We start from the raw sequence: 18,076 nt of genomic DNA, 5'->3' as shown, positions 1-18,076 counted from the left end.
AGTGGGGACTTGGACCCAGAGGTATGGCTCTATTCAACACATTCCATCTTTCCTCAAGCTAGTGAATATGGGATATGCATATTTAACACCCTGAACTTCTCTACCAATTCAATGTCCTGTGGTATTGCTGGGTTATTTTCTCTGATTACTTTTCCTCATTATGGAGACCACTGTTTCCTACTTCCTTGGGATGCGTAGGTGGACATTGTCAATTTTACCTTTATAGGTGATGAAAAAAATAGCTTTGTCGTTTTTCGTGTCTCATTCTGGTTAGATTTTAGATTTGAAGCAATTTGTTTCTTTCAGTTTTTGGTTTCAAGCTTCCTCTGAGTTTACTGAGGAAAACATTTGCCAGTATTCTGTGTGATGCTTGGTGAACTACAAGGTTGTATTTTAGTATTTTTTATGCCAGCTGGTGAGAACAGAAAATACTGCTGACCATATGTGAGCCCCAAGGTTTTTCCACTCTAATCCCTTATTGGGGTTATTTCCAGGCCTCTGGCAGTCTCCTCCCATGCATGTGTCATTCCCTCCTCAGCTGGAGATGCAGGGGAGTTGAGGTAACTTTGGCAGCTTGTACCATGGAATCTGCACATGATCAAAAGACGTTATCAACCATGGAACTCCCTTGTTTGATTAAGTACCCTCTACTACTTTAAAAACACCTGGGTCAGGCAGAAACCCTCAGAGGTGGCTTTTGGACAAGAGTCTGCATTCTCACCAGTGGCTGGCCTTCTGAATAAAGCTCAAATTCCTTTCCCACCAAAACTAAAACTTTGAACGTTGACCTTTCCAGCAACAGGCAGCTGAATTTGGGTTTTGATAACAATAAAACAGAGAGTGGAGTGGCAGTTGCCAGGGGCTGGCAGCGAGGGGCAATGAGGGTTAGATATCAAGGGTTGTGATTTTCTGTTATGCAAGACGACTAAGTTCTAGAGGTCTTCTCCACAATGTTACATGTGTAGTTAACAATACTGTATTGTACGGTTAAATTTAGTGAAGAGGGTGGATCTCAGTTTCAGTGAGATCTTCCCACAATACACGAGTTTTGCTTCTCACACAAAGTATGCATGGACACACACTCTGTACTGATAAGTGAAAATAATTTTAAAAAAGTACATACTTTGGATCTTAACCCTGAGGATATGCCATTTATAAATATCTTCTTCCACTCCGTAGGTTGCCTTTTAGTTTTGCTTATTGTTTCCTTCACTGTGCAGAAGCTTGGTATTTTGAGGTACTCCCAATAGTGCATATATGTATGTATTTAATTTTATTGTAATATTTTAAATTTAAATACAAGTGTGTTAACCTACAGTGTAGTATTGATTTCAGGTGTAGAATTTAGTGATTCATCACGTACATATAACACACAGTTCTCATTTCAACAAGTGCCCTTCTTAATGCCCACCTCCCTTTTAGCCCACCTTCCTCACCTCCCTTGGTTTGTTATCTGTATTTAAGAGTCTCTTCCGGTATCCTATTCTCTGTTTTTATCTTATTTTATTTTGCCTTCCCCTATGTTGTGTTTCTTATGTTCCACATACGAGTGAAATCATATGATATTTGACTTTTTCTTACTGACTTATTTCACTTAGGTTAATACATTGTTGTAAATGGCAAGATCTTGTAAATGGCAAGATCTTGCCATTTACAACAACCCACATTGTTGTAAATGGCAAGATTTCATTCTTTTTGATGGCTGAGTAATATTCCATTGTATATATTTACCACATTTTCTTTATGTGTTTGTCTCTTGATGGATATTTGGGCTCTTCCACAATTTGCTTATTGTTGCTAGGGCTTCTGTAAACATTGGGGTGCCTGTGCCACTTCGAATCAGTATTTTGGTATCCTTTGGGTAAATACCTAGTAAAGCAATTGCTTGATCACAGGATAGTTCTATTTTTAATTTTTTTTGAGGAATATACACACTATTTTCCAGATTGGCTGAACCAGTTTGCATTCCCACCATGTTAATTTTATCCATCCTTACAGGTGTGAGGTGTTATCTCATTCTGGTTTTGATTTATGTTTCCCTGACCATGAGTGACAATGAGCCTCATTACATGTGTCTTTTCACCATCTGGAAGTCTTCTTTGAAAAATGTCTATTCATGTCTTCTGACCATTTCTTCACCAGATTATTTGTTTTATTCAGTGTCAATGATGCTAGGAACCTGGTCGCTCCAGACCTGACTTATATGGCAGGGGTCTCGTGCCAGTAGGACAAGCAAGCCAAAAAGATGTGAAGCTGTCACCCCCTCTTAAACTGAGCCCTCAGTTTCCAAACTGAGTGAGGAGAGAATCCTGTTTGTCCACACCTGTAGCTGCAGACCTTTTACCAGAGTTTAGTCCAGGGAAAGGTGGAGCTGGTCCACTAAACCGAGGTGCAGATCTGTTCATGTACAAGTGAATTCATTTCCAGCTGAGTGTGAGGAAGGTCTGGGCCTCATGTTGTGGGAGAGTCAGGTGCAGGAGACAAATGGATTCAGTGGAAGATTCCTAATCTACTCCTGCTTACATGCAGGAGAGAGCCAGAGCCTGGGACAGTGGAGGCAACAGCTCCTGTCAGAACACATATAAGATTATGGCCTCAGCAACTCTCCATTCAGAGGAGTCCGAGGTTGTAGGGTTTAGTCTGTGGAGTGTTGAAACATGAGAGCATTGTTGAACGCAGGACAGCATTCAACATGAGGCAGAGGAACTTATCATGTGAGTGTTGGGCAGAAAGAGATAAAGAAACCCAACCATACACTGTCACCCTGGGCTGGCTGTGTGAATGTCCCAGGCCACACCACCTTTGTAATCTTTGAGACTACCGTCCTTCCCTCCACATCATGTCTCTGATGTTCACCTGGTTTCAGGTGTGCATCAGTAGTGTCACATTTCTCTGGACAAGTATCCTATTGATGGAAGTTTCATACTTGGTTTATTCCTTTATATTTAGAAAGACTTTGCCTTATTCTTAGCTCTAACACTAAGAAGGATGCTATAAATATTTACACACCACTTATTTTGTGACCATGGGATTTCATTCTTTGGGGGAAAATATTTGGGATTGGCATTGCCAGGTTACATGTTAAGTCACCCTTGTACAATTTCATAAGCAACAGCCAAAGATTTTCCAGAGCTGGTGTTTATTTTTCAATCCTTCCTGCATTGTTTGAGGCCCCAAGTGTGCTGGATTCTCACCTGGATGTTGTTGTCAGTGTTGTTTTCATTCCGGAGCCATAGGGATCTGTGTATAGGGCATCTATTGCGTTCTTGATTTGAATTTCCTTGACAGTTGATGGCATGAAGAGTCTTCTCCAGTCCGTACCTAATGTGTCTATTACCTCAAGGATAGGACTTCTACTACACAAGGCTTGCTTGTTTTATGGAGGTTTGTTTCCTTGTTTCCTATTGACTGTTGAGGCTTCTTAGCATATTCAAGATGCAGGTCCCTCGGTCTTTATGCAATTTGTGAATATTGTCTCTTACTCTGTAACTTACCTTACAATTGATTGTCACGTGGGCACAAAAACGTATCTGATTTTCACAAAGTGAAATTATACCATTTCTTTTTATGGGTCTTGTGTTCTTAACTATAATTTTTGTTTTCTTGATGATTGATTGCTTGTGACTAATATTTTTTAAAAATGTTTATTCTTGATATATATAAAGAGAGACAGAACGTGAGTGGGAAAAGCAGAGAGTGAGGGAGACAAGGAATCTGAAGCAGGCTCTAGGTTCTGAGCTGTCAGCATAGAGCCTGGCAACAGGTCAGTCTCACAAACCCTGACATCAAGACCTCAGCTGAAATCAGAAACTTAACCAACGGAACCACCCAGGCACCCCACTCATTTCTTGATTTACAATGTAACTAAAAGTATTCTTTTTATCTGGTTTATCTCAATGTTGACTTGTTCCCTAATTGGTCTCTGGAGACTTAGTGTTTTGTTGTTTGTTTTTAAGTTTATAGACTCTAGGGACTCATTTTCATGGCATGGTTTTATCATAATATATGGAAATTCTGTTCTCATGCTGAAATTGAAGTCAAATTTCACAAGAATTGCTGTGCTGTGTCTCTTGCGCCAGAATGCTCATCAGATTTCATAAATGTGCTCCTGGGGTCAAAAAAGATATTTACCTTTCCAGGTGGCGGGCTTTCTTTATGTCTCAGGAGCTGTTGAGCTCTGTGCACACAGTCGAGTTCTTGACACAAGATTTTTCCTTTGCAATTCTATGTGAAACCCTGAAAATTCATGTTGTGCATTGTCACTGTCAGACACTTCATGAATAGAACACACTGCAACCGTTTTATCATTTCCTAAAATTATTTTACTCTTGCGTGTTTGGGACTAAAATTTTTCTTCTTCCTTCCAAGGGGAGCTCATATCTGCATTCGTGGAATTCTTCCAGGCTTCTCATCTGTTAATGCGTTTTCAACGTGCTGTTCAGTTTTTACCAATGCATATTTAAGTTTATTTGCACTCTGCCACATTGGGTGATAGGAGCTGTGAGGCAGGCTGCACCATATGGCCTTTTTTATTGTCCCTTTGTAAGTGATCTGTCATATTGAATGTTTATAGAAAACACGTTCATACACCAGTAACAGGAGACGATTCTTTTCAAAAGAGATGGGAAAGGAAGACAAGGGAGCTGAGACAGCAAGTCTGGGGAGGAAACCCAGAACTTCTCAGGAAGCATCAAGTCCCCACACTTTCCAGTTATGTGTATGTGGGTCCCTGCTGAGGTCCAACCTGGGTTCTTGTGCAGGTGTCTGGACAAGCTGCCTATGATGTGTGGGCACAGTGGAGTTGGGAAGGGCAGCTGTGGTTTGAATCCCAGCCCACCTGGCACCGCTGTGAAAATTCATGAGTATGTTAATTAATGTCTACTACCTGTTAGGAATGAAATGAGTAAATGCAAGATGTTAGACTCACTACCTTAGATTCCATGTTCATGACAATTTGTGACAACAATTCTCCCTTCTTTTTTTCCACTTTTTAAATTTTTTAAGTTTGTTTTTAAATTTGTTAGTTAACATATTGTGTAATATTAATTTCAATAGTAGAATTTATTGGTTCATCACTTACATTAACACCCAGTACGAATCACAACACCTGGCCTCCGCAATCCCCATCACCCATTATCCCATCCCCCACACACCTGCCCTCCAGCAACCTTCAGTTTGGTCTCTAACCTTAGAGTTTTTTATGAGTTCTTGCTCTTTTTACCCTTCCCCTAGGATCATCTGTTGTGTTTCTTAAATTCTTCATATGAGGAAATCATATGGTATTTGTCTTTCATCGACTGACTTACATCGTTTAGCATTATACCCTCTAGATGCATCAACATCTTTGCAAATGGCAAGATCCATTCTTTTTTATGACTGAGTAATATTCCATTCTATGCATATAGCTCGTTCATCACTCGGTGGACTTTTGGTCTCTTTCCTCAGTTTGGCTGTCATTGTTAATGCTGCTGTAAACATTGGGGTCATGTGCTTCCTCAAAGCAGAAGTTTGTATCCTTTGGATGAATCCTTGTAGAGCAATTGCTGGAGTGCAAGTTAGTTTCATTTTTCAGTTTTAAACTGTTTTCTTCAATGGTCTGGGCACTTTGCATTCCCACCAAGAGTGTAAAAGGGTTCCCTTTTCTCCTCATCCTCATCTCCACCTGTTGTTTCCTGAGTTGTAATTGTAGTCATTCTGACATGTGTGCAGTCATCTCTCATTGTAGTTTTGATTTGTGTTTCCCTGATGACTGATGCTGAGCATCTTTTCATGTGTCGGTTAGCCATCTGGATGCTTTCTTTGGAAAAATGTCTCCTCATGTCTTCTGTCCATTTATTCACTGGATTCTTTGTATTTTTGGTGTTGATTGTGAGAAGTTCTTTATAGTTTTTTGACAGTAAGCCTTTATCAGATATGTCATTTGCAAACACCTTTTTGAATTCTGTAGGATGCATTTTAGATTAGTTGATTGTTTCTTTAGCTGTGCGGAAGCTTTTTATTTTGATGAGGTCCCAGTAGTTCAAGTTTGCTTTTGTTTCCCTTGCCTCTCGAGACTCGTCTAGTAAGAAGTTACTATGTCTGATGTCCAAGAGTTTGCTGCCTGTGTTCCTCTCTAGGATTTTGATGGTCTCTTGTGTCATATTTAGGTATTTCACCCATTTGGATTTATTTTTGTGTATGGAGTAAGAAAGTGGTCCAGTTTCATTCTTTTGCATGTTCTGGTCCAGTTTTCCCAACACTCTTTGTTGACAAGACTATCTTTTTTTTCCATTACATAGTCTTTCCTACTTCATCCAAGATGAGTTGACCATACATTTGTGAATCTATATCTGGGTTTACTATTCTGTTCTATTTATCTGTGTGTCTCTTTTGTGCTTGTAGCTTACTGTCTTGATAAGTACAGCTTTGTAATATAGCATGAAATCCATAATCATGAAGTCTCCCGTTTCTTTGTGTAGCATAGACATTTCAACACTACTTGCTCCTTAAATTCATGAACATTGAAGGTGTTTCCATCTCTTTGTGTCATCCTCAGTTTCTTTCACCGTTTTTACTGTTTTCAGAGTATAGATATTTTAACACTTTAGGTATCCTATTATATTTGGTGCAAATGTAAACGGGATGGATTGTTTTTTGATTTATCTTTCTGTTTCTTCATTATTGCTGTGTAGAAATGCAGTAGATTTCACTATGTTGATATTGTATATTGTGACTTTGCTGAATTTGTGTATTAGTTCTTGCAATATTTTGGTGGATTCTTGAGTTTTCTATATAGAGTGTCATGTCATCTGTGAAGAGGGCAAGTTTGACTTCTTCCTTTCCAACTTGAATGCCTTTATTTATTTATTTATTTATTTATTTATTTATTTATTGTCTGTTTTTGAGGATAAGGCTTCCAGTGCTATGTTAAGTAGAATGATGGGAGTGGACATCCCTCTTGTGTTCCTGACCATAAAGGAAATTTTTTTTTTCCCCACTGAGGTATTAGCTGTGGGGTTTTCATGTATGGACTTTATGATGTCGAGGTGTGTTTGCTCTGTCCGTTGTTGAGGGTTTTATCAAGAAAGGATGTTGTACTTTGTCAAATTTTTTTTTGCATCTATTGAGAGGGTCATATAATTTGTATCCTTTCTCTGATTGATGGTATGTATTATATTGATTTATTTGTGACTGTTGAACCATGCTTACAGCCAAGGAATAAATCCCACCTGGTCGTGTTAAAGGATCATTTTAATGTATTGTTGGATTCAATTTGCCAGTATTTTCTTGACAATTGTTGCATCCATGCTCATTAGGGCTAGTGGTCTCTAAGTCTCATTTTTAGTGGGGTTTAATCTGGTTTGGAACCGTGGTCATACTGGCCTTATAAGAATGAATTTGGAAGTGTTCTTTCCACTTCTATTATTTAGAAGAGTTTGTGAAGACTGGAATATTCTATTCTACTTAAGTAGAATTTTTACACTTTCTTTAAATATCTGGTAGAATTCACCTGGGAAGCTATTTGGCCCTGGACTTTTGTGTGTCAGTAGATTTTTGATTACTGATTCAATTTCTTTGCTCATTATCAGTCTGTTCACGTTTTCTATTTCTTCCTTTTTCAGTTTAGGTAGTTTACATTATTCTGGGAATTTATCCATTTCTTCCAGATTGCCCCATTTGTTGGCATATAAATTTCCAAACTATTTTCTCAGAGTTGTATTTCTGTGGTATTAGTTGCAATCTCTCCTCTCAAATTCTGATTTTATTTACTTTCATCCTTTCTTTTTTGTTTTTGCTAAGTCTGCCCTAAGACTTTGCTAAGTTTGGGTTTTTAATTTTTATTTATTCTTAAAAAAGCAACTTATAGTTTCATTCATCTGTTCTACTGTTTTTGTTTGTTTCTATATCATTTATTTCTTTTTTTTTAGTTTAAAAAGGGCTTTATATGATTTAATTTTTAATATTTTTTTTATTTTATATATATGAAATTTATTGACAAATTGGTTTCCATACAACACCCAGTGCTCATCCCAAAAGGTGCCCTCCTCAATACCCATCACCCACCCTCCCCTCCCTCCCACCCCCCATCAACCCTCAGTTTGTTCTCAGTTTTTAACAGTCTCTTCTGCTTTGCTCTCTCCCACTCTAACCTCTTTTTTTTCCTTCCCCTCCCCTATGGGTTTCTGTTAAGTTTCTCAGGATCCACATAAGAGTGAAAACATATGGTATCTGTCTTTCTCTGTATGGCTTATTTCACTTAGCATCACACTCTCCAGTTCCATCCACGTTGCTACAAAGGGCCATATTTCGTTCTTTCTCAGATTTGATAGATGTGCTCCTGGGTCAAAAAACACGTTTACCTTTTCAGGTGGTGGGCTTTCTATATGTCTCAGGAGCCATTGAGCTCTGTGCAAACAACCGAGTCCTTGACACAGGATTTTTCCTTTGAAATTCTATGTGAAACCCTGAAAATCCATTTTTTGCATTGTCACTTTCAGACACTTTTCAGACACTTCATGAATAGAACACATTGAAACTCTTGTATCATTTCCTAAAATTATTTTACTCTTGCATGTTTGGGACTATAATTTTTGTTTTTCCTTCCAAGGGGAGCTCATATCTGCATTTGTGGAATTCTTCCAGGCTTCTCATCTCTTAATGCTTTTCCAACGTGCTGTGCAGTTTGTTACCAAAGAATACATAGGTTTATTTGTAGTCTTCCACATTGGGTGATAGGAGCTGCAAGACAGGCTGTACCATATGGACTTTATTTTGTTCCCTTGTATGTGATCTATCATATTGAATGTTTACAGAACATGTAGCCCCTCACTTTCATGCACCACTAACAGGGTACACGGTTCTTTGAAAAGACAGGAAAGGAAGACAAGGGAACTGAGATTTCAGGTCGGGGGAGGAAACCCAGAGCTTCTCAGGAAGTGTTAAGTCTCTACTCTTTCCAGTTCTGCAGATGTGGGTCCCTACTGAGACCCAACCTGGGTTCTTGTGCAGGTGTCTTGACAAGCTTCCCATGATGTGTGGGCACAGTGGAGTTGAGAAGGTCAGTTGTGGTTTGAATTCCAGCCCACCTGGCACCGCTGTGAAAATTCATGCATACATTATTAATGTCCACTACCTTAGGGATAAAATGGGTAAATGCAAGACGCTAGACTCACTACCTTAAATTCCATGTTCATGAGAATTTGTGACAATAATTCTCCCTTCTTTTTTTCCCACATTTTTAATTTTTAAGTTTGTGTTTACATTTTTGTTAGTTAAAACATTGTGTGATATTAATTTCAGTAGTAGAATTTATTGATTTATCACTTACACTGACACCCAGTACTCATCGCAACGTATGGCCTAGTTAATCCCCATCACGCATTATCCTATCCCCCACACACCTGCCCTTCAGCAACCCTTTTTGTTCTCTAACCTTAGAGTTCTTTATGATTTCTTGCTCTTTTTTCCCTTCCCTTATGATCATCTGTTGTGTTTCTTAAATTCCCCACATGAGGAAATCATATGGTGTCTGTATTTCTTTGACCGACTTACTTCATTTAGCATGATACCCTCCAGCTGCATCAACATCATTGCAAATGGCAAGATTTCATTTTTTTCTGACTGTCTAATATTCCATTCTATACGTATAGCAGATTCATCACTTGGGGGACTTTTGGTCTCTGCGGAGTTTGGCTGTCATGGTTAATGCTGCTGTAAACATTGGGGTGCACGTGTGTCCTCAAATCAGAATTTTTCTATCCTTTGGGTGAATTCCTAGTAGAGCAATTGCTGGAGTGGAAGGTAGTTTCATTTTTAGTTTTTAAACTGTTTCTGGAATGATCCGGGTACTTTGCATTCCCACCAAGAGTATAAAAGGGTTCCTGTTTCTCCTCTTCCTCATCAATACCTGTTGTTTCCTGAGTTGTTAATTGTAGCCATTCTGACAGGTGTGCGGTCATCTCTCATTGTAGTTTTGGTTTGTAATTCCCTGATGATGAGTGATGTTGAGCATATGTTCGTGTGTCGGTTAGCCATCTGAATGCTTTGTTTGGAAAAGTATCTCCTCATGTCTTCTGCCCATTTCTCCCCTGGATTCTTTGTATTTTGGGTGTTGAGTTTGAGAAGTTTTTTTTTTATAGAGTTTGGATAGTAAGCATTTATCAGATATGTGGTTTGCAATTACCATTTTAAATTCTGTAGAATGCCTTTTAGATTAATTGTTTCTTTAGCTGTCCAGAAGCTTTTCATTTTGATGACGTCCCAGTGGTTCAAGTTTGCTTTTATTTCCCTTGCCTCTCAAGACACATCTAGTAAGAAGTTGCTATGTCTGATGTCCAGGAGGTTGCTGCCTGTGTTCTCCTCTAGGATTTGATGGTCTCCTGTCTCACATTTAGGTCTTTCACCCATTTAGATTTATTTTTTGTATAGAGTAAGAAAGTGGTTCAGTTTCATTCTTTTTCATGTTCTGGTCCAGTTTTCCCAACACCCTTTGTTGACAAGACTGTCTTTTTTCCCATTCCATAGTCTTTCCTACTTCATCCAAGATGAGGTGGCCATACATTTGTGAGTCCATATCTGGGTTTACTAGTCTGTTCTTTTGATCTATGTGTCTCTTTTGTGCTTGTAGCTTACTGTCTTGATGAGTACAGCTTTGTAATATAGCATGAAATCCATAATCATGAAGTCTCCCGTTTCTTTGTGTAGCATAGACATTTCAACACTACTTGCTCCTTAAATCCACGAACATTGAAGGTGTTTCCATGTCTTTGTGTCATCCTCAGTTTCTTTCACTGTTTTTATAGTTTTCAGAGTATAGATATTTTAACTCTTTAGATATCCTATTATTTTTGGTGCAATTGTAAACGGGATGGATTGTTTTTTGATTTATCTTTCTGTTTCTTCATTATTGCTGTGTAGAAATGCAGTAGATTTCACTGTGTTTGTATTGTATATTGTGACTTAGCTGAATTTGCGTATGGGTTCTTGCAATATTTTGGTGGAGTCTTGAGTTTTCTATATAGAGTGTCATGTCATCTGTGAAGAGGGCAAGTTTGACTTCTTCTTTGCCAACTTGAATACCTTTATTTTTTTGTTGACTGTTTTTGAGGATAAGACTTCCAGTGCTATGTTAAGTAGACTGATGGGAGTGGATATACCTCTTATATTCCTGACAGTAGTGGAAAAGTTTTTTTTTTCTTTTTTTTTTTTTTACCCACTGAGGATATTAGCTGTGGGGTTTTCATGTATGGACTTTATGATGTCGAGGTGTGTTTTCTGTATCCCTTGTTGAGGGTGTTATGAAGAAAGGATGCTGTACTTTGTCAAATGTTTTTTTTTTGCATCTATTGAGAGGGTCATATCGTTCATATGCTTTCTCTGATTGATGGTATGTATTACATTGACTTATTTCTGACTATTGAACCACCCTTCCAGCCAAGGAATAAATCCCACCTGGTCACGTTAAAGGATCCTTTTAATGTATTGTTGGATTCATTTGCAAGTATTTTCTTGACAATTGTTGCATCCATGCTCAGTAGGGCTAGTGGACTGTTTAAGTCTCATTTTTAGTGGAGTTTAATCTGGTTTGGAACCATGGTCATACTGATCTTATAGAATCAATTTAGAAGTCTTCTTTCAATTTCTATTATTTGAAACAGTTTGTGAAGATGGGAATATTCTATTCTACTTAAATAGAATATTTGACACTCTTCTTAAATATCTGGTAGAATTCACCTGTGAACTTATCTGGTCCTGGAATTTTGTGTGTCAGTAGATTTTTGATTAATGATTCAATTTCTTTGCTCATTATCAGTCTGTTCCCGTTTTCTACTTCTCCCTATTTCAGATTAGGTAGTTTACATTATTCTGGGAATTTATCCTTTTCTTCCAGATTGCCCAATTTGTTGGCATATAAATTTCCAAACTATTTTCTCATAGTTGTATTTCTGTGGTGTTAGTTGCAATGTCTCCTCTCAAATTCTAATTATATTTATTTTGTCCTTTCTCTTTTGTTTTTGCTAAGTCTGCTCTTGGGTTTATCATTTTTATTTATTCTTACAAAAACCAACTTATAGTTTCATTCATCTGTTCTACTGTTTTTCTTTGTTTCTATATCATTTATTTCTGCTCTAATCTTTTTGTTTACCTGCTCCTTCCGGCTTTAGGGTTCATTGGCTGGCCTTTTTCTAGCTCCTTTAGTTGTAAAGGGGTTATGTGTTTGAACTTTTCTTCTTTCTTGAGCTTGGCCTGTACTGCTACACATTTCACTCTTCCATCAAGTTTGCTGCATCCAGATGGTTTGGAACTGGAATGTTTTCATTTTCATTTGCTTCTATGTATTTTGTATTGCTTCTGTAATTTCCTGAAAATCTCATTCAGCTTTTACTACAATGTTCTTTAACCTAATGTATTGGTGGTGTTGCCCAAATTTTTTTGTGGTTGACTTCAAGTTTCATAGTGTTGTGGTTTGAAAATGCGCATGGAATGATCTCAATCTTTTTGTACTTGTAGAGGGCTGATTTGTGGCAGATTATGTGATCTGTTCTGGAGAATGTTCCATGCGCACTCAAAAAGAATGTGTATTCTGGTGCTTTAGGATGGAATGTTCTGAATATAACTGTTAAGTCCATTCAGTCTGTGTGTCTTTGAAAGCCATTGTTTCCTTATTGATTTTCAGCTCAGATTGTCCATTGCTGTAAGTGGAGTGTTAATGTTCTCTATTATTACTATTGTATATTATCAATGAGTTTATGTCTCTTATTAACTGATTTATATATTTCAGTGCTTACATTTTTTGGGTATAAATTTTTTTTTTATTTTTGGGACAGAGAGAGACAGAGCATGAACGGGTGAGGGACAGAGAGAGAGGGAGACACAGAATCGGAAACAGGCTCCAGGCTCTGAGCCATCAGCCCAGAGCCTGACGCGGGGCTCGAACTCACGGACCGCGAGATCGTGACCTGGCTGAAGTCGGACGCTTAACCGACTGCACCACCCAGGTGCCCCTGGGTATAAATATTTAAAGCTTCAGATCTTCTTGTTGGATAGACCCCTTTATGATGATATACTGCCTTCCTGATCTCTTGTAATGAACTTTGGTTTGAAATCTAGGTAGTGTGATATGAGTATAGTACTGGAACTTTCTTTTGACGTCCACTAGCATGATAAATTGTTCTACCTCCCCTCATTTTCAATCTATAGGTATTTTAAGTTGAACATGACTCAATTGCGTGCAGTGTATAGGAGGATCTTGTACTTGTCTTAGTCCATTCTGATATCCTATGTCTTTTGATTGGAGGATGTTGCACTTTTACATTCACAGTGATTATTGATAGACATAAAATTAGTGCCATTGTAATACCTCTAGAGTGATTGTTTCCGGAGATTTTCTCTGTTTATTCCTAGTCTTTGTTACTCTGTTTATTCCTAGATGTCTGTGATGTGTTCCAGAAGAGAATGGGATTTCCATCCATGGTTTCTGTCTGCCTGGGCACCACCCATTCTATTAAGGTTGTGAATAGAATCTGATGCAGATGGAGGAAGAATTCCCTTCTAGTCTTCCTTCCCACTCAAAGAGTCCCCTTTAATTTCTCTCAGGGCTGATTTAGAGACGATGAACTTCTTTGGTTTTTGTTTGTCTTGGAAATTCTATCACTCCTTGTATCTGAATGACTGCCTTACTGGAGAAACTATTCTTGGCTGCGTAATTTTCAATTGCACATGTTGAGGATATGATGCCACTCCCTACTTGCATGAAGGTGTCTGTGGAGACAACTGCCATTGTGTTTTTAATCTTCCCTTGTTAGTTAGCGACTTCTTTTGTGTTGCTGCTTTTAGGGTTTTTCTTTATCTGAATGTTTTGCCATTCTTCCTATGATATGTCTCAGAGTTGGCCTGCTTTTTTTTAATTTTATTTTTTTATTTTAATGGGTGTTCTCTCTGCCTCCTATATGTGGACATCTGTTTCCTTCCCCAGCTTGTGGAAATTTTCTCTATAATTCACTCTTTTTCTCCACTTCTTTTGGGACTCCTTTCAAAAGAATGTTATTACAGTTTATGGAGTTGCTGATTTCCCTAAGTTTGTGATGCAATATTTTAATTTTCCTCTTCCTCCCAGCTTCATTTCCCCCATAATTTTATCTTCAATGTGCCTTCCTCGTTCATCTGCTTCTTTCAGCCTTGAGGTCATTATATCCAATCAATTTCACATCTCGGTTACAACATTTAAAATTTCATCCTGACTAGGTTTTAGGTCTTTTCTGTTTGCAGTAAGGGTATCCCTCATGTCTCATATATTTTCCTCAAGCACAGCTGGTATCCTTATGATACTTTTTAAAATCCTGTTTCATTATAAGAGTTTTTAGAAATTCTGTTTGAAACATATTATTTGTATGTGTTTTAATTATATCCCTCACAATGACCTATTATCGTTTTTTCTTTTAGGATGAATTCCTCCATCATGTTGTTGTCTATGTCTCTGCCTTCTTAAATGTTTTAGAAAATCCTGTTATCTTTTCTGCTTCTAGGGTAGTATCTTTATTGAGAAGTGTTCACATACTGTCCAGGGACTGACATTTCATGAAGCATTTGTTTTATGTTCCATGGCACTGTACTGTCGTGTTTTGGTGCTCTGTCCCTCAGGAGAGTCCTCTGCAGAATTTGTCCTTGCCTTCAGTGGGGAATGTTGGACCTTGTCCCCAGTGTTGTGAGTTTTAACTAGGTGAGTTTTGTCTGCTTGTTAAAAGAGGCTAATTCCTATCTCCCCTAGAGTTGAGGATATGCCCCACTGTATGATCAGCTGACTTGGTGCGTGTGGGGGTTTACGGTGGTCTTTGGAGAAAGGGGTGCAGTGGTGTCTGGTTGCCAGGCACTCTTTCCTAGTAAGCAAGCACTTGATGGGAGCAGGAGTAGGTGGAGCTTGGTGTTAGTGGCTCAGCTTCCACTGGGGATGCTGTGCTGCTGAGTGAAACCTGTCAATGTTGATTGGTGGGAGGAAATATTGGCGTCAGCTCCCTCTCTAGTCTCTGGAGTTGGAGTTCCCAGTCTCCCCTGTTCAGGAAGCCCTCACACAGAGAGAACACTTGTGTGTCCCAGGCTTCCATCAGAATTGCTTTCACCCTGTCTGTGTCCAAGCCATTGGCCCATCTGGTGGCACAGGGTGGCACAGCCCTCGTGGCACAGGGCTCTTACATTTTATCTCAGGAGCTCTAGCTGGATTTGAAAACTCCAAATTATGTGAACTCACTATGTCAGGGACCCCACTGATCCTCTGGGAGAGGGTATTGATGTGCTCTGCCTGATTTAGCCCAGAGTTGGTTTACCCCAGAAGATCAGTTGCATGAATACTAGGGGCTTGGAGTTCATGGTGAAGAACAACAAGAAGGCAGTGTCCAGCTAGCTGCTCTCAGAAGAGGCTCCTATGCTAATGATCAGGGAATTTTAATAGTGCCTGTCAGCTCTCCTGTCCTATGAGAGGCAATGCCCCGTATCCCAAATGCACTCCACGAAGGGAATTGTCTCTCCTCATGCGGCCCAGGGGATACTCAGATCACAGTTCCCCTTATGGGCCTCTACCCTCCTTCACAGGAGCACTGCTATGCCCACCAGTCTCCACCCCAATGATGGAATCGACTTAAATCTTCAGTCTTTGAGCTCCACGTTTACAGGAGGTTGACTTTTCATGATTAACTTTATAGGTTATCTTGACTGCGTCATGGGTGCCCAGATTCACCACTGTTTCTGTGGATGTCTGTGATGTGTTCCAGAAGAGAATGGGATTTCCATCCATGGTTTCTGTTTGCCTGGGCACCACCCATTCCATTAAGTTTGTGAATAGAATCTGATGCAGATGGAGGAAGAATTCCCTCATTTTTGCTTCCCATGTGCTTGTTTGAACTGGAATATTGGTCTCCTCTGGCCCTTTTTCTGAGAGTTACATCATCAGCTTTCCACGTTCTGAGATTAGACACTAGTTCAGAATCAGACAAGAATTACATCACTGGTTTTCCTGGGTCTTCAGCTTGTGACAGTAGATCATGGGACTTCTCAACCTCTTTTGTCATGGAAACTAATGTGCTTTGGGTTCCTTTGCTCAAGGGAATCCTGACTAATACATGGAGATGATTTATCTCTCGTTTAGAGGAATTGAATAAAGCTGTAGCTCACTTAAAGTCCTGAGTTGCAAGTGCCAGGAGGGAAGTGTGACGTTGTTTGACTGGGTCCAGGGCTGGGTGAGGATAAGGAGGAGCTGTGGGATCCTGTGGTCCTGGCTGCACAGGAAGTGCATCTGGGACTCCTGTAACGGTTCAGCTATTGTGCCTCAGGAAATGTGTAATTCACTCATGTTGTTGGACCAGAGTAAGCAAGGGCAAACAACTGTGTCTTTGTGCATGCTAGTGTAGTTTTCCTATGACAACACAGTTGCTAATTCAGACGTTAATAGGTAAACATAGAATCATAAAACCAGGGAGGCTCCCTGGGGAAACTGCTGTGTGGACAGGAAGCCCCAGACCCAGACAGGAAACCTTCCTGTAACCTCCATATGCACCTGCTCTTGGGCACTCAAAGCAGAATTGTGCATAGTGTGCATCCCCTGGTGGTGCTGATCCCCTCCTGCAGGGAGGTTTGTGTCTGGGCTCCCAGTGAGGTCCCCTCACCGTGTCTCTCACACAGTAATACGTGGCCGTGTCCTCGGTCTTCAGGCTGTTCATCTGGAGATACAGTGTGTTCTTGGAGTTGTCTCTGGAGATGGTGAATTGGTCCTTCATGGAGTCTGCATAGTTTGTGCTACCTCCACTACCACTAATTTCTGCGACCCACTGCAGCCCCTTTCCTGGAGCCTGGCGGACCCAGCTCATCCAATAGCCACTGAAGGTGAATCCAGAGGCTACACAGGTGAGTCTCAGGGACCCCCCAGGCTTCACCAGGTCTCCCCCAGACTCCACCAGCTGCACGTCACACTGGACACCTACAGACACAAGACATGTTGGTCAGGAAACTGTCACACATCCACTGGTTCTCACTCATATCCACTCACATACTCAGTGTCTCCCGATCACCATAAATTACCTTTCAAAAGAGCAACCAGGAAAACCCAGCCCAGAACAAACTCCATGGTGAGGTGTCTGTGTTCTGTCCCGATCACAGAATGGGAACACCTGGGACTCCCGGGACTGGGGCTCCTCTCCCAGCTGCAGGGTCGGGGCTGAGCTGGGTTTATCATCACGGAGAGGGCCCTATTTGCATGTCCTCTGACATATATATCAAACTCCACACTTAGACTTGATTCTTTAAGAGTGAATGACAGGGTTAGGGACGCACTTCTACATTAGTTTGTGTGAATGGTGGTGTGACAATATGAAGAATTCTTTTTGTTTTTTTTCAGTTTTGGAGTTTTACGTTTATTAATGGAGTTTTCGGCATAATGTTTAAGAAATTTTTACCTCAACGTCATGATCACTCAGTATTTTCTTTTTTAATATATATTATTTTTTTTTTTTATGAAGTTTATTGACAAATTGGTTTCCATACAACACCCAGTGCTCATCCCAAAAGGTGCCCTCCTCAATACCCATCACCCACCCGCCCCTCCCTCCCACCCCCCATCAACCCTCAGTTTGTTCTCAGTTTTTAACAGTCTCTTATGCTTTGGCTCTCTCCCACTCTAACGTCTTTTTTTTTTTCTCCCTTCCCCTCCCCCATGGGTTCCTGTTGAGTTTCTCAGGATCCACTTAAGAGTGAAACCATATGGTATCTGTCTTTCTCTGTATGGCTTATTTCACTTAGCATCACACTCTCCAGTTCCATCCACGTTGCTACAAAAGGCCATATTTCATTTTTTCTCATTGCCACGTAGTATTCCATTGTGTATATAAACCACAATTTCTTTATCCATTCATCAGTTGATGGACATTTAGTTAGTTTTATTAATTAAAATTTATATCCAAATTAGCATATAGTGCAACAATGATTTCAGGATTAGATTCCTTAGTTCCCCCTTACCAGTTTAGCCCATCCCCCTCCCAAAATCCTTCCAGCAACCCTCTGTTTGTTTTCCATATATGAGTCTCTTATGCTCTGTCCCCTCCATGCTTTTATA

General features: G+C 39.8%; 1 gene segment (V, D, J or C); it reads right to left on the bottom strand.

Annotated features, from left to right (window-relative positions):
• Positions 1-523: 523 nt before the first annotated feature.
• Positions 524-17,150, bottom strand: LOC124512389 (immunoglobulin heavy variable 3-23-like). The segment is given in 3 exon segments: positions 524-588; positions 16,526-16,945; positions 17,047-17,150. Coding segments are annotated over 3 exon segments (531 nt in total).
• Positions 17,151-18,076: the final 926 nt, after the last annotated feature.

This window comes from Lynx rufus, unplaced genomic scaffold, assembly GCF_022079265.1.
Source record: "Lynx rufus isolate CCGP_SWC_20201006 ecotype Redwood Valley unplaced genomic scaffold, mLynRuf1.p SCAF_17, whole genome shotgun sequence".
Classification (NCBI taxonomy): Eukaryota; Metazoa; Chordata; class Mammalia; order Carnivora; family Felidae; genus Lynx; species Lynx rufus.
Note: the sequence above shows the minus strand (reverse complement) of the source record. Positions and strands in the feature narration are given on the sequence as shown.